Source organism: Pongo abelii, chromosome 3 (genome assembly GCF_028885655.2).
Source record: "Pongo abelii isolate AG06213 chromosome 3, NHGRI_mPonAbe1-v2.0_pri, whole genome shotgun sequence".
NCBI lineage: Eukaryota > Metazoa > Chordata > Mammalia > Primates > Hominidae > Pongo > Pongo abelii.
The window spans coordinates 211156950-211173687 of NC_071988.2; the positions used below are offsets into that span (position 1 = coordinate 211156950).

The 16738-nt window shown below is 36.4% G+C and overlaps 1 protein-coding gene and 1 long non-coding RNA gene across 2 annotated transcripts in view; one reads left to right on the plus strand and one right to left on the minus strand.

Moving 5' to 3' along the window:
- Nucleotides 1-3500: 3500 nt before the first annotated feature.
- On the minus strand, nt 3501-15147 carry LOC129059205 (uncharacterized). Its single transcript, XR_008524930.1, has 3 exons — nt 14222-15147; nt 7664-7764; nt 3501-4032 (listed from the first exon to the last, which is right to left on the minus strand). It is a non-coding gene; the product is annotated as an uncharacterized LOC129059205 (long non-coding RNA).
- LOC129059215 (uncharacterized) overlaps nt 15146-16738 on the plus strand; it is an 89370-nt gene continuing 87777 nt past the window's right edge. Inside the window, exon 1 of the mRNA XM_054554877.1 lies at nt 15146-15476. Coding sequence (XP_054410852.1) covers nt 15146-15476 — 331 coding nt within the window. The remainder of the gene's footprint in view (nt 15477-16738) is intronic.

A 16738-nucleotide genomic window follows, 5' to 3' on the forward strand; every position in this document is an offset into this window, starting at 1 on the left:
TCTTTAGTTTAATTAAGTCTTACGTGTCCATTTTTTGTTGTTGGAATTGCTTTTGGAGTCTTCATTATGAAGTCTGCCAGGACCATTGTACAGAATAGTATTTCTTAGGCTTTCTTTTAGGGTTTTTATAGTATTAGATTTTACATTTAAGTCTTTAAAGCATCTTGAGTTGATTTTTGTATATGGTGAAAAGTAGGGGCCCAGTTTCAATCTTCTGCCTATGACTGATCAGTTGTCCTTGCACCATTTATTTAATAAGGAGTCCTTTCCCCATTGCTTGTTTTTGTTGATTTTGTCAAAGATGAGATGATAGTAAGTGTGTGACTTTATTTCTGGGTTCTCTAACGTGTTCAATTGGTCTATGTGACAGCTTCTGTACCAGTACTATGCTATTTTAGTTACTATATCCTTGTAGTATATTCAGGCTTTTTGGTTACAAATGAATTTTAGAATAGTTTTTTTTTCTAATTCTGTGAAAAAAATCTCATTGGTAGTTTGATAGGAATAAACAAGAATGAATCTGTAAATTGGTTTGAGATGTATGGCCGTTTTAACGATATTGAATTTTTGTATTCATCAGCATGGAATGCTTTTTCATTTTTTTATGTCATCTCTGATTTCCTTCAGCAGTGTTTTGTAATACTCAATGTAGAGATCTTTCACCTTCAAGAGAGCCTGCTGGAAGAAGCACAGTTGACTGGAGCCCTGGTGCTTCCTCTCTGGCCCCATCACTGCATTTGCACAAAGCCCAGACACTTCCCCAGCGGTTCCCAGTCAGCAACTGAAATAGCTAAGGGTGCTACTGTGCACCAGTCTGGAGCTGCTTTCCAGTGCGCCACTTTTGTTTGGGGAACCCCAGTTGACCTGGGTAAGACTGTCTTAGAGATACTCTGTCTAAGCCTCTTCCTCACTAATCATTCCCTCCCTCTGTCCTTTCACAGGTGCCAGCCCTCCTTCTTGGCTGTGAGGTTCTCTCTGCCTACTCCTGCTCCTTCCCTCTTTGTCTTTCACAATCTTCTCCCCATAAACTTCTCACCAGTCTCACTCTGCTTGGTATTTGCTTTTCAGAAGAATGAACAAATATATCAGCTTTTTGCTTCTCTATAACATGATTTGAAAGTAAGGAAAACAAACAAACATAGTTTTCATTGAGATATCTAATGGACAAACTGTTATTAATACTATAATAGCCAATTCTAATATTTAAGCATCTTAGCATAATTAAGATTTTAGAAACACATTGCTTAGTAAATTGTAAAGTGTCCTAGATATCTGAGAAATCAATATCCTTATTTTCATGAAAATATGGTTATTTGTAAAAACAAAAATGATTAGGTATGCATAACTTAAAAGTTTACTCTTTTGTTATTTTCTATTTTACTTATTTACTTATTTTTATTGGCAAGTTACAACTGTATACATTTATGGGGTACAATGTGAAACATATATACACATATATATGATATACATACACACACAAGCAATGTGGCATGATCAAATTGAGCTAATTATCATTCATAACTTCACTAACCTATCATGGGGAGACATTTGAAATTTTATGATGAGACATTTGAAATTTTCCTTTAGTTATTTTGAAATATTTAATACATTATTATTTACTATAGTAACCTTGCTGTGCAATAAATCTCAAAATCTGTTACTCTTGTTTACCTATAACTTTGTACCTTTTGATAAGCAACACTCCATCTCCTCTCTTTCCATGGCTGGCATCTAGTAACCATCATTCTAGTCCCTGGTTCTATGAGTTCAACTTTATTAGATTCCACACATAAGTAAGATCATCCAGTATTTGTCTTTCTGTGCCTAGCTTACTTCTTTTAGTACAATGTTGTTCAAATTCATCAATTTTGTTGCAAACAGTGGGACGTTCCACAATTTTCAAGGCTGAATAATATTGCTTTGTGTACATATACTACATTTTCTATATCCATTCATCCATTGGTGGACACTTAGGTAGTTTCTGTATTTTTTTATACTTTAAGTTCTGGGGTACATGTGCAGAACATGCAGGTTTGTTACATAGGTATACACGTGGCATGGTGGTTTGCTGCACCCATCAATCTGTCACATACATTAGGTATTTCTCCTAATGCTATCCTTCCACTAGCCCCTCACCCCCCAACAGGCCCTGGTGTGTGGTGTTCCCCTTCCTGTGTCCATGTGTTCTTATTGTTCAATTCCCAATTATGAGTGAGAACATGTGGTGTTTGGTTTTCTGTTCTTGTGTTAGTTTGCTGAGAATGATGGTTTCCAGCTTCATCCATGTCTCTGCAAAGGACATGAACTCATCCTTTTTTATGGCTGCATAGTATTCCATGGTGTATATGTGCCACATTTTCTTTATCCAGTCTATCATTGATGGTCATTTGGGTTGGTTCCAAGTCTTTGTTATTGTGAACAGTGCCACAATAAACATAAGTGTGCATGAGTCTTTAGAGTAGAATGATTTATAATCCTTTGAGTATATACCCAGCAATGGGATCACTGGGTCAAGTGGTATTTCTGGTTCTAGATCCTTGAGGAATTTTCACACTATCTTCCACAATGGTTGAACTAATTTACCCTCCAACCATGTAAAAGTGTTCCTATTTCTCCTGTTGTGAATAGCACTGTAAAGAACATGAGAGTGCAGATAGCCCTTGGACATATTAATTTGGGGAAAAGGTTAACAAAGCATACCTCTTACAAGGGGTTAAAGTGTGCTGTGCCAAGTGCCTTTAGTCTCAGTTACTTGGGATACTGAGGCAGGAGGATCCCGGGAGCCCAGCTTGAGTTAGAGTCTAGCTTGGACAACATAGCAAGGCATCATCTCTTTTTTAAAAAGTATATATATATATATATATACACACACACACACACGTATACACACACATATATACACATGTGTACACACATATATGTATACACACATACACACATGGATATACACACACGTATGCATACACATATATACACATATGTACATACACGTATACACACATATACACATATGTATATACACACATCTATACACACATATATACACATATGTATACACATATGTATACAAGCATACACACATACGTATACACACATACACATATGTATACATGCATACACATGTATATACACATATATATGTATACACACATATATACATATGTATACACACATATATACACATATATACACACATATATACACATATGTATACACACATATACACATATGTATACACACATATACACATATGTATACACACATATACACATACATACATACGCACACACATATATACACATATGTATACACATACACACATATATATACACACACACAACTCAGTAGCAAGAAAAAAATAAACAGATTAAAAAATGGGCCAAGGACCGAAATAGAAACTTCTCAAAAGAAGACATACAAATGGCCAAAAGGTACATGAAAAAATGCTTAGCACACTACTCAGTAGGGAAATGCAAATTAAAACCACAATGAGATATCACTTCACACCTGTTAAAGTAGCTTTTATGAAAAAGATGAAATACAACAGTGATGAAGAGGAAGCTGAAAAAACAGAATTCTTTTACACCATTGGTGAGAATGTAAATTAGTATGTCTATTACGGAAAATAGTCTGGAAGTTCCACAAAAACTAAAAACAGAACGACTGTGTGACCCAGTAATCATGCTCCTGAGAATATACCCAGGATTTAACCCCTTAATGTAAATTACTTCTTCTAGAAACAGTTTGTCTCTCGGTAACTTGAGGAAGTATGAAGATCAAATGAAATGATGTGAAGCTGAGATCAGCTGGGTGGAGTCAGGAGAGTGGTGTCTTGGCAATGACATTCCTCTGGGCTTTGAAAACATGTCAAGTTGCCCATCAAATTAAACACTCAGTGAGGGTGGCAATTCAGAAGCCATCTTCATGGCCTTAGAATCACCAGATTTCAGACATCAATGTGTAGTGTCCAGGTGCTAAACTTGCGCATCCTTATACCATGCGAGTATTCTGGCCCATCTGTGTGAGGGAGACCTAGAATACACAGTAACAAATGAGATTCAGATAAGATGTTACAAAAATAAAAAGAGAATCACCTAACTTAGTTCCAGGAATGCAGAAAATAAATGGTGCTATTTCAGGAACTGTTCCTTTTTTTAAGAATATAAATTTATGTATATAAAATGGAGGATGGATTATTTGTTATACACCATGTCACACTGCCGTTCCTTGTTCATCTCTCATTCCTTGGAAGTAATATTATTTGCTCCCCCTATACATCTAAATTACTACTACTTAGTAGTAGTCAAATATTATTTGCTTCCCTTATACAACTAAAATATTATTTGCTCCCACTATATGTCTACATTACTACTATTTAGACAATAAGCAGGATTGGACTGATGGTCTTTGAAATGGCAACGTTGTGTAGAATTCATTTGATCAAGTTTATTGAGTAGGGCTGCAATTCAGGATGGAAAAGAAAAGCCATGAGAAACATGTCCCACAACTGACAATGCTCTGTCAGCTTCTCCAAATATTATAGCAACTGAATGAAAAAATATTTTATAAAAATAGCAAGTTACTCATTCATCATCTAAATTAGATGTACAGCAAAGGAGTTCATGCAATTTCCTGAGTTTATTTGGTAAGTATAAAGTAATTTTGTATGACAGACATCTATTTGCCTTGATACATCACTATAATTATGAAGTTACATTTTAAAGTATATGGCAGTGAATTTTGAAAAACACATAAACATTATAGAACGAGACCTAGTGAGGAGAAGTCATAGGGGACACTTATTTTACTGTCATTGAAACTAATGTAAAAATGACAGTAACATACAGAAAGAAATTCTGCTTACTCTTTCATTACTATAATGGATAAAATTTTAATTGCCTGTTTTTCCTTGAAATGTAAATATTTATGAAACGTGAAATACTCTGTAAAGAAATTTTAGCTTAACAAATATTAAAAATGAATTATTTACAAAAGTAATTTTGTCCTTAAATATAGCCGAAGCATTTGCGTAGCTGAAAAATAAGATTCAAATCTCTATGAACAGATGATTTTATATGTACATATGTAATTAATATAAACTCAGAAATTATACTAAGACCATAGTTCAAAAAGTAAAGTCATCTATTATGACGACTGAAGAATAATAATTTTGGAAAACATTATTTTATAGCAAAACATTATTAATAAGATTAACCTAAAAATTATTTCTGCTTTCCCTTAGGCTCTACATTCTTTTTAACACCATTAACATAAATTCCTGAAATTGTAAAGAACAAAATGAATTTTATAAAATGCCATTTATCTCTCTCTAGAGTAATGGTAAAAGTCCAAATAAATGAGCTAATAGGATTATATACAATTTCTTTCTAAAAACACAAATGTAGTTTTAAAGAACTTTTAACTATGTGCTCAAACTATATAATTCTTGTCTATTCATCTATCCAAAGTATAATTATAGCAAGTAAACATAGTGACTTCGATTAATTATGCCTAATTTTGAGGAAGAAAAAAATGTGTCTTTAATGAGTTTTAAATTAAACTAAACTCAAATACACAAATCAATGTTATTTTAACTAAATAAAAAATGAAAATAAATGTACCCCAAATTCTGGTTTGTTAAGTTCAAAAAAAGTAATATATTGACAAACGTCATAAGCTTAATATACATTGGGTGCATTTAACTAGAGTAATATTTTTAACAAAGAGAGGGTAGGTTGTCCATAATGTTCATTTTACTGAATGGTCCGTTACAATGATGGCATTATAAATATGTATGTGTGTGTGTGTGTGTGAGAGAGAGATAATTTTTAGGCAAAATTCACTTCAAAAATTGCTTGCATTGAAATATAAACACTTTACTTATTAAAGAGCTCATTTTTCTTTCATTTGGATCATATTATTTTAAAATTATTTCAAACATAGTAAAATGCTGTCCCACCTTCAAAACATTTAAAAGCCCATTTCAGAAGAAAAACAGCAGGACAAATAGATAAATGATAGATAGATAGATAGATAGATAGATAGATAGACATAGATCATGTCTTAGTTTGTTTGTGCATTGTCATAGAATAGCACAGACTTGGTAATTACAAAGAATAGAAATGTATTTCTCATGGTTCTGGAGGCTGAAAAGTCCAAGATCCAGGCACCAGCATCTGGTGAGGACTGTCTTGCTGAATTCTTACATGACGAAAGGCAAATGGACAACAAAGGGATGAATGCTGTGTCCCCACATGGCAGAGGAGCAGAATAGTTGTTTTTTTAGTGGAATGAATCCATTCATGAGAGCAGTGTCTCATGACTGAATCACCTCCCATTAAACTCCATCTCCCAACACTGTTGCATGGAAAACTAAATTTCCAACACATGAATTTTGGGGTACACATTCAGACTATAACAGATATATATATATATATATATATATATAAAAAATACATATATTATATATATTATATATATATCTTATATATAAAACAGATTATATATATATATTCCCATTTATATAGGGAGAGAGACACAGAGATAGAGAGGGAGGGAGAGAGAGAGAGAGAGAAAGAGAGAGACAGAGAGACTGACAAAACAAAAAATGACAGTGACCTGATTAGCAGGTCAGAAAAATTTTAAAAAGACAGTCTCAAGATCTGAAAAGTCACAAATGTTTGGAAAAATCATAGATGTTTAGAAAAATCAATGTTTGGATTCACTTAGTATGAATTCCTCAATACCACTAATAATTCAGCATTGTATAAAAATGATGTTAATATAATGGCTCTGAATAACAATGTACATGTTGTGTAGTAAGTTTGGACAATTTAGAAAGCTTTCCTCTACCCTAAATATCATATTCTTAACTATCCCAAAGATGAAGAATTTTTGAAAAGTGAAGGCCTTTCACTGAGTGAGAAATTAGATTGACTTTGAGAATGCTAATCAAGATTAAGGAAGACGTGCGAAGGTCATGGAAATGACGGGCTGTCACACTTGGCCAGACTTGGGTGCTTGGTGCAGTGGTGACTTTGACATGTGCCGTCACTGAGCTACCCTTGTATCCAGCCCTGCAACTGTGTTCCTTTCTCTCATTAATTCCAGGGGATGGGGTCCCCTCAGCATTGAATACAACTATTTATTAACATCTTAAACAGCGTCATGGTCATTCCAGTAATTTAAACTACTTACTCAAGAATTTGTGGCTATTTCTGTTCTTTTTTCACCTCATTTGAGTCTCCTCAGTGTCACAATCGGAACTCTTTATCTCTTCAATAACTAACTAGTTACAACCAGCCACAACAGTCCAATCTAAATCATCTTTTTTTTGCCAAAATAAGTAGGGACATCTATTAGCTCCTTTGTTTCTTTTTGATTTTGCTTTTTTCCTATTGTTTTGTTTTGTTTTGTTTTTCTTTTAATATCTTAGCTTCATCCCTTAAGTATGTATCCCCATTCTAAAAGTCCTTTTTATAAATTCTTCTCAAAGATTTGGGGCCCTCATGCAGAGCCCTTTGTGCCTTATTCTCCAGCAATGGAACTTCGGCATCTAGAGATTTCAAGGTGAGTGTATTGATTCCCTTTAGCACACTTTCTATAATATATGTAGATTTCTCATGTGGTGTAAAGCATTTAAATTATTTTACTAGCTACTTACCCTTCTTTCTTTTCCTCAGGCCTTTTTTAAAAAAAAAATGAATTCTGAGGTGATGGGTGCAGATGACATTGGAGTAGCAAAATAAGGCTGGATTTATCCATCTAAAAAAAAGAAAAGAAAAACATTAGGCCTAACAGTAAAAATTTGAAGTTAAGTAAGAGGATAATGGGATTAGAGTGACAGTCGCAGAAGCTAAAACGTGTTTACATGAAAGACAGAATCGAGAGATTTAAAGTCATTCTAAAAGGGTGAGGATATTTGTAATGAGGAGAAAATGTCAGGGATGTAACTAGGGATGTTTTGGCTTAATGTTTGATGTGCCTCCTGTGTTTCTTCTCACCATGAAATCCTTGGGAAATAAATGTATATTCTTATCAATGCTGTAGAAGTTGGATTTATATTTCTTCTTTTGTGAAAAATTCTCACAATTACATTGTCATCCCTAAAAACAAGGTCCTAGTTTTATAGTACATATCTAATGTAAATAAAATCTCCTTTCTTTCTGAGGGGCTCCATTAACTACTTTATGGGTACCAGATTTGTTTCCATAGAGTGGGTGCTCTGTTTCACCTACAGATTATGTTATTTAATGGCTCTATTTGTTATTTCTCTTCTAATACTTCAGTCCACCATCTCCTCTACCTCTCTATACCAAAACCTAGGTCCTGTGAATTCCTTTTATTAAACATCTCTTGCACAACCTTTCAGAATCCAAAACAACTATCTTCATTTTTTTATCCTTTATATGAGACTGCATACAGTTTTTCAGTTGCCAACAGTGTCCATTGAATTACATGCACATTCAACACTCATTCCTTCAATAATTTTTCCTCTTTTAGTTTTCTTATCTCAATAGGTTTTTGGGGAACAGGTGGTGTTTGGTTACATGAATAAATTCTTTAGTGGTGATTTCTGAGATTGTGGTGTATCCATCACTCGAACAATGCACACTGTACCCACTGTGTAGTCTTTTATCCATCACCACCCTCTCACCCTTTGCCCCTAGTCCTCAAAGTTCATTGTGTCATTCTTATGCCTTTGCATCCTCATAGCTTAGCTCCCACTTATGAGTGAGAACACAGGATGTTCAGTTTTCTATTCCTGAGTTACTCCACTTAGAATGAAGGTCTCCAATTCCATCCAGGTTGCTGTGAATAACATTACTTCTTTCCTTTTTATGGCTGAGTAGTATTCCATGGAATGTGTGTGTGTATGTATGTATATATATACACACACACATACACACATATGTGTGTGTATAACACATTTTCTTTATCCACTCATTGATGGATATTTTTGCAATTGTGAATTGTGCTGCTATAAACATGCATGTGCAAATATCTTTTTCATATAATGATTTCTTTCCTTTGGATAGATAACCAGGAGTGGGATTGCTGGATCAAATGGTAGATCTACTTTAAGTTCTTTAAGGAATCTTGACACTGATTTTCATAGTGGTTGTACTAGTTTACATTCCCACCAGCAATATAAAAATTCCCTTTTCACCACATCCACACCAACATTTATTATTTTTTTATGTTTAAATTATGGCCTGTATTAGTCTGTTTTCACACTGCTGATAAAGACATACCCAAGACTGGGCAATTTACAAAAGAAAGAGTTTTAATGGGCTTACAGCTCCAGGTGGCTACGGAGGCCTGACAATCATGGTGGAAGGTGAAAGGCACATCTCACATGGCAGCAGACAAGAGAAGAGAGCTTGTGCAGGGAAATTCCTGTTTTCAAAACCGTCAGATCTTGTGAGACTTCTTCAATATCACAAGAACAGCATGGGAAAGATCCTCCTCCATGATTCAATTACCTCCCACTGGGTTCCTCCCATGAAATGTGGGAATTGTGGGAGTTACAATTCAAGATAAGATTTGGGTGGGGACATGGCCAAACCATATCATGGCCATTCTTGCAGGAGTGAGGAGGTATCACATCGTAGTTTTGATTTGCATTTCCCTGATAATTAGTGATGTCAAGCATTTTTTCATATTTGTTGGCTATTTGTATATCTTCTTTTGAGAATTGTCTATCCATGTCCATAGCTTTCTTTTTGATAGGATTGTTTTTTCATGCTGACTTGGGTTTCTTGTATATTCTGGATATTAGTCCTTTGTCAGATGTTTAGATTGCAATGATTTCCTCCCACTCTGTGGGTTGTCTGTTTCCTCTGTTGATTATTTCTTTTGCCATGAAGAAGCTTTTTAGTTTAATTAAGTCCCATCTATTTATCTTTTTGATTGTTGCATTTGCTTTTGAGTTCTTGGTCATGAAGTTTTTGCCTAAGTCAATATCTAGAAGGGTTTTTTCCAATGTTATTTCCTAGAATTTCTATGGTTTTGGGTACTAGACTTAAGTCTCCCATCTTTAGTTGATTTTTGTGTAGGGTGAGAGATGAGGATCCAGCTTCATTCTCCATGTGGCTGCCAATTATCCTGGCACCATTTGTTAAATAGGGTGTCCTTTCCCCACTTTATGTTTTTGTTTGCTTTGTCAAAGTCAGTTGACTGTAAGTATTTGACTTTACTTCTGGGTTCTCTATTCTGTTCCTTTGGTCTATATGCCTATTTTTATACCAGTACCATGCTGTTTTGGTGACTATGGCCTTATAGTATAGTTTGATGTCAGGTAACATAATGACTCCAAATTTGTTCTTTTTGCTTTGTCTTGCTGTGACTATGCAGGCTCTTTTTTGGTTCCATATGAATTTTAGGATTTTTTCTAGTTCTATGAAGAATGATGGTGGTATTTTGATGGAAATTATATTGAATTTGTAGATTGCTTTTGGCAATATGATCATTTTCACAAAATTGATTCTACTCATCCATGAACATGGGATATGTTTCCATTTGTTTGTGTCATCCACAATTTCTTTCAGTAGTGGTTTGTAGTTTTTCTTGTAGCGGTCCTTCACTTTGTTTAAGTATATTCCTAAGTTTTTTTGTCGTTGTTGTTTGTTTGCTTTTTTACAGCTATTGTAAAAGGGGCTGAGTTCCTGATTTGATGCTCAGCTTGTTCACTGTTGGTGTATAGCAGGGCTACTGATGTGTGTACATTAATTTTGTATCCTGAAACATTGCTGAATTCATTTACCAGTTCTAGGAATTTTTTGAGTCTTCAGGGATTTCTAGGTATACAATCATGTCATCAGCAAACAGTAACAGTTTGACTTCCTCTTTACTGATTTGGATGCCCTTTATTTCTTTCTCTTGTCTGATTGTTCTGGCTAGGACTTCCAGTACTATGTTGAATAGAAGTGGTGAAAGTGGGCATCCTTATCTTGTGCCAGTATATCTTGTTCCCATTCAGTATAATGTTGGCTGATGGCTTTTATTAACTTAAGGTATGTTCCTTCTCTGCTCATTTTGCTAAGGGTTTTAATCATAAAGGGATGCTGGATTTTGTCATATGTTTTTTTCTGCATCTATTGAGATAATCATGTCATTTTTGTTTTTAACACTATACCTATGATGTATCACATTTATTGACTTGTGAATGTTAAACCATCCCTGCATCCCTGGAATGAAATCCACTTGATCATGGTGAATTACGTTTTTGATATGCTGTTGAATTCTGTTAGCTAGGATTTTGTTGAGGATTTTTGCATCTATGTTCATCAGGGATATTGGTCTGTAGTTTTCTTTTTTTGTTATGTCCTTTCCTGGTTTTGGTACTAGGGCGATACTGCCTTCATAGAATGATTTAAGGAGGATTCCTTCCTTCTCTCTTTTGGAATAGTGTCAATATGATTGGTATCAGTTCTTCTTTGAATGTCTGATAGAATTCAGTGAATCCATCTGGTCCTGGACTTCTTTTGGTGGCAATTTTTAAATTACCATTTCAATCTCAATACTTGTTATTGGTCTGTTTAAAGCCTCCATTTCTTCCTGGTTGAATCTAGGAAGGTTGCATATTTCCAGGAATTTATCTGTATCCTCTAGGTTTTCTAGTATATGCATGTAAAAGTGTTCATGGTAGCCTTGAATGATCTTTTGTTTTTCTGTGGTATTGATTGTAATATCTCCCATTCTGTTTCTAATTGAGCTTATTTGGATCCTCTCTCTTCTCTTCTTGGTTAATCTCTCTAATGGATTATCAGTTTCATTTATCATTTCAAAGAACCAGTTTTTTGTTTCATTTATCTTTTGTATTTTTTTTTGTTTCAAATTAATTTAGTTCTGCTCTGATCTTGGTTGTTTCTATTCTTATGCTGTGTTTGGGCTTGGTTTGTTCTTGTTTCTCTAGTTCCTTGAACTGTGACCTTAGATTGTCTATATGTGCTTTTTCAGATTTTTTTTTTTTTTTTTTTTTTTTGAGATGGAGTCTCGCTCAGTCGCCAGTGCGATCTCGGCTCACTGCAGGCTCCTCCTCCGGGGTTCAAGCCATTCTCCTGTCTCAGCCTCCAGAGTAGCTGGGACTACATGCACCCGCCACCACGCCCAGCTCATTTTTTTGTATTTTTAGTAGAGACAGGGTTTCACTGTGTTAGTCAGGATGGTCTCCATCTCCTGACCTCGTGATCCGCCTGTCTTGGCCTCCCAAAGTGCTGGGATTACAGGCGTGAGCCACCATGCCTGGCCAGACTTTTTGATATAGGCATTTAATGCTATAAATTTTCCTTTTAACATCACTTTTGCTGTATCCCGGAGGTTTTGATAGGTTACGTCACTATTATCTTTCAGTTCAAATAATTTTTTAATTTCCGTCTTCATTTCATTGTTGACTCAGTGATTATTCAGGAGCAGGTTATTTAATTTCTATGTGCATGGTTTTGGGGATTCCTTTTGGAGTTGATTTCCAATTTTATTCCACTGCGGTCTGAGACAGTACTTGCTATAATTTCGATTTTCTTAAATGTGTTGAGACTTTTCTGTGGCCTATCATATGGTCTATCTTGGAGAATGTTCCATGTGCTGATGAAGAGAATGTATACTCTGCAGCTGTTGGGTAGAATGTTCTGTAAATATTTGGTAAGTACATTTGTTGTAGGGTATAGTTTAAGTCCATTCTTTCTTTGTTAACTTTCTGTCTTGATGAGCTGTCTATTGCTTTCAGTGGAGTACTGAAGTCCCCCACTATTATTCCATTGCTCTCTATCTCATTTTTTAGATCTAGTAGTAATTATTTTACAAATTTGGTAGCTCCAGTGTTAGGCGCATATATATTTAGAATTGTGATATTTTCCTGTTGGACAAGTCCTTTTATCATTGTATAATGTCCCTCTTTGTCTTTTAAACTGCTGTTGCTTTAAAGTCTGTTTTGTTTGATATAAGAATAGTACTCCTGCTGGCTTTTGGTGTCCATTTGCATGGAATATCTTTTTCCACCCTTTTATCTTAAGTTTATGTGAGTCCTTATGTGTCAGGTTAGTCTCTTGAAGACAGCCGATACTTGGTGAGTTCTGCCATTCTGTATCTTTTAAGTGGAGCATTTAGACCATTTACATTCAAAATTCATATTGAGATATGAGGTATTATTCTATTCATCATGCTATTTGTTGCCTGAATACCTTGTGTTTTTTTTTTTTCATTGTGTTATGTTTTACAGGCCCTGTGAGATTTATGCTTTAAGGAGATTCCACTTTGGTGTATTTTGAGGGTTGTTTCAAGATGTAGAACTCCTTTCAGCAGTTCTTGTAGTGCTGGCTTGGTAGTGGCGAATTCTCTCAGCATTTGTTTGTCTGAAAAAGACTGTATCTTTCCTTCATTTATGAAGCTTAGTTTCACTGGATACGCAATTCTTGGCTGATAATTGTTTTGTTTAAGGAGGCCAAGGATAGGACTCCAATCCCTTCTGGCTTGGAGGGTTTCTACTGAGAAACCTGCTCTTAATCTGATAGGTTTTTCTATATAGGTTACCTGATGCTTTTGCCTCACAGCTCTTAAGATTCTTTCCTTTGTCTTTACTTTGAGTAACTTGATGACTGTGTACTTAGGTGTTGACCTTTTTGTGATGAATTTTCCAGGTGTTCTTTGAGCTTCTTGTATTTGAATGTCTAAATCTCTAGCAAGGCCAGGGAAGTTTTCCTCAATTATTTCCTTGAATATGTTTGTCAAACTTTTAGATTTCTCTTCTTCCTCAGGAACACCAATTATTCTTAGGTTTGGACATTTACCATAATCCCAAACTTTTCGGAGTCTTTATTCCTTTTTTAAAATTCTTTTTTCTCTGTCTGTGTCAGATTGGATTGATTTGAAAGCCTTGTCTTCAAGCTCTGAAATTCTTTCTTCTACTTGTTTGATTCTATTGCTGAGACTTTCCAGTGCATTTTGCATTCCTATAAGTGTATCCTCGATTTTCAGAAGTTGTGACTGTCTTTTATTTACGCTATTTTATTGGAGATTTTTCCATTCATATCCTGTATCTTTTTTTTTTTTATTTCTTTAAGCTGGACTTCGCCTTTCTCTGGTGCCTCCTTGATGGGCTTAATAATCCACCTTTTGAATTCTTTTTCTGGTAATTCAGAGGCTTCTTCTTGGTTTGGATCCATTGCTGGTGAGCTAGTGTGATCTAATAGAGGTGCTAAAGAACATTGTCTTGTCATATTACCAGAATTTTTTCTGGTTCCTTCTCATTTGGGTAAACTATGTCAGAGGGAAGATCTGGCACTCAAGGGCTGCTGTTCAGATTCTTTTGTCCCACGGAGGTGCTCCCTTGGTGTGGTGCTCTCCTTTTTCCTCTAGGGTGGGGATTCCTGGAGAGCCAAACTGCAGTGATTCTTATTTCTTTTCTGGATCTAGCCTCCCAGTGGAGCTACCAGGCTCTGGGTTGATACTGCGTACTGGGGGGTGTCTGCAAAGAGTTCTGTGATGTGATCCATCTTCATGTCTCTCAGCTGTGGATATCAGCACCTGCTCTGGTGGAGGTAGCAGGGCAGTGAATTGGAATCTGTGATGGTCCTTAGTTGTAGTTTTGTTTATTGTACTAGTTTTGTGTTGGTTAGCCTCCAGCCAGGGGGTAGCACTTTCTTTCTTTTTTTTTTTTTTTGAGACACAGTCTAACTCTGTTGCCCAGGCTGGAGTGCAGTGGCATCATCGCGGCTCACTGCAAACACGCTCCGCCTCCCAGCTTCACGCCAGTCTACTGCCTCAGCCTCCAGAGTAGCTGGGACTACAGGCGCCCACCATCATGCCTGGCTAATTTTTTGTACTTTTTTTTTTTAATAGAGATGGGGTTTCACCACCAGGATGGTCTCCATCTCCTGACCTCATGATCTGCCTGCCTCAGCCTCCCAAAGTGCTGGGATTACAGGCATGAGCCCAGCGCCAGAGAGTAGCACTTTCAAGAGAGCATCAGTTGCTGGTGTATAGGGAGGATCAGGCAGTGGGCAGGGCCATGGAGCTCCCAAGAGATTATGTCCTTTGTCTTCAGCTACCAGGACTGGTAGGAAAAGACGATCAGGTGGGGCAGGGTTTGGCGTGTGTCTGTGTTCAGACTGTCCTTAGGCAGGGCTTGCTGCTACTGTTGTGGGGGATGGGGTGTGGTTCCCAGGCCAATGGAGTTATGTTCCCAGGGAGAGTACGGCTGTCTCTGTTGCATCACACATGTTGCCAGGGAAGTGGGGGAAAGCCGGCAGCCACAGGCCTCACTCAGCTCCCACGCAGCCAGCAGCCTGAAGGGCCAGTCTCACTTCCACCATGTTCCCTTAACAGCACAGAGTGTATTATCAGGCAGCCGGTGAGTAGGGCTATAAGCCTCCAGCTGAGAAAGCAAAGCCAACTCACAGTTCCTTGGCTGTCCTGCGGAGCCTGCGGTCGCAAACCACCTCCTTCAGAAGGGTTTGTGGATTCTCCTGGCTTTTCTGGTATGTTCCTGTGGTAGTTCTTGGAGCAGAAGTTCATGATGCCAGTCTTCATAGGCAGCTCTGTCTGTCTGAGTGGGAGCTGCAGGTTAGTCTGGGCTCCTTTCCACCATTTTTTTCTCAATAATTTTTCTTGATCCACTACTGTGCCAGGCATTTTGTAGTGGTGGACATTGGAAGACACATAATATAGACATGGTTCCTGTCCTATTGCAGTTTATATTCTACCAACAAGTGATAAACTAACAGGAAAATATATGAGTATAAATGCTACCTACACTACAAAGGAAAAGAATGATGGATGTGTGAGATTGAGAGAAGAATTAAATCTTAGTTTGGGTGGCCAGGAAAGGCCATCATGGGAAGATTACAATTCCTTAAGCTCTTTTTTCATCTTTTAAAATATTAATACTAACAATCACAATTTGAAATTGTATATTTATTTGTTTATATATTTATTTTAAGAAATGTAGGAAAGTGCAAAAACTGCAAAAATCTCCAAACTACAATACATGTTTTGCAAGCTCAGTTGATTACTTCTTAAATAGTCATATCTTGAATTTTGATTATACAATTTGCTTCTATTCCTTTTGAGTTCTTCAGAAAATATTTAAAGTTTCCTTTACTAAACTTTTTGAATGAATTTACATTTTTTTTTTCCTATTAATGGTAGCATAGCATGTTTTAAAGTTCTATTTTTGCTGGGGGCAGAGTCTTACTTAGCTTGAGGGTTACTTGAGCATTTTTATTAGCAGCAGTTTTATTATCTATGATTAGATTTCACCTGGGCCAATTCATTACTCTCACCTTCCACACTTCAGAGTAGGAGATAAACTTAAAAATAGCCAAAGGAACAATTTAGGGTATAGATTACAAAATAAATCTAGCCTCTAACTAAGTAATAACCAGCAGAAAATGAAATACATTTTTTTTAATTTTGGTGCATTAAATGAAAAATACAAGAAAATATGTATATATTTTGGAGAGAATTTGCAGGTTGTAAACTTAACAGAGGCCGGGTGCGGCAGCTCACGCTTGTAATCCCAGCACTTTGGGAGGCTTAGGCGGGCGGATCACTTGAGGTCAGGAGTTTTAGGACAGCCTGGCCAACATGGTGAAACCCTGTCTCTACTAAAAATACAAAACTTAGCCGGCCATGGTAGCAGGTACCTGTAATACCAGCTACTCGGAAGGCTAAGACAGGAGAATCACTCAAACGCAGGAGGCGGAGCTTGTGGTGAGCCAAGATTGTGCCATTGCACTCC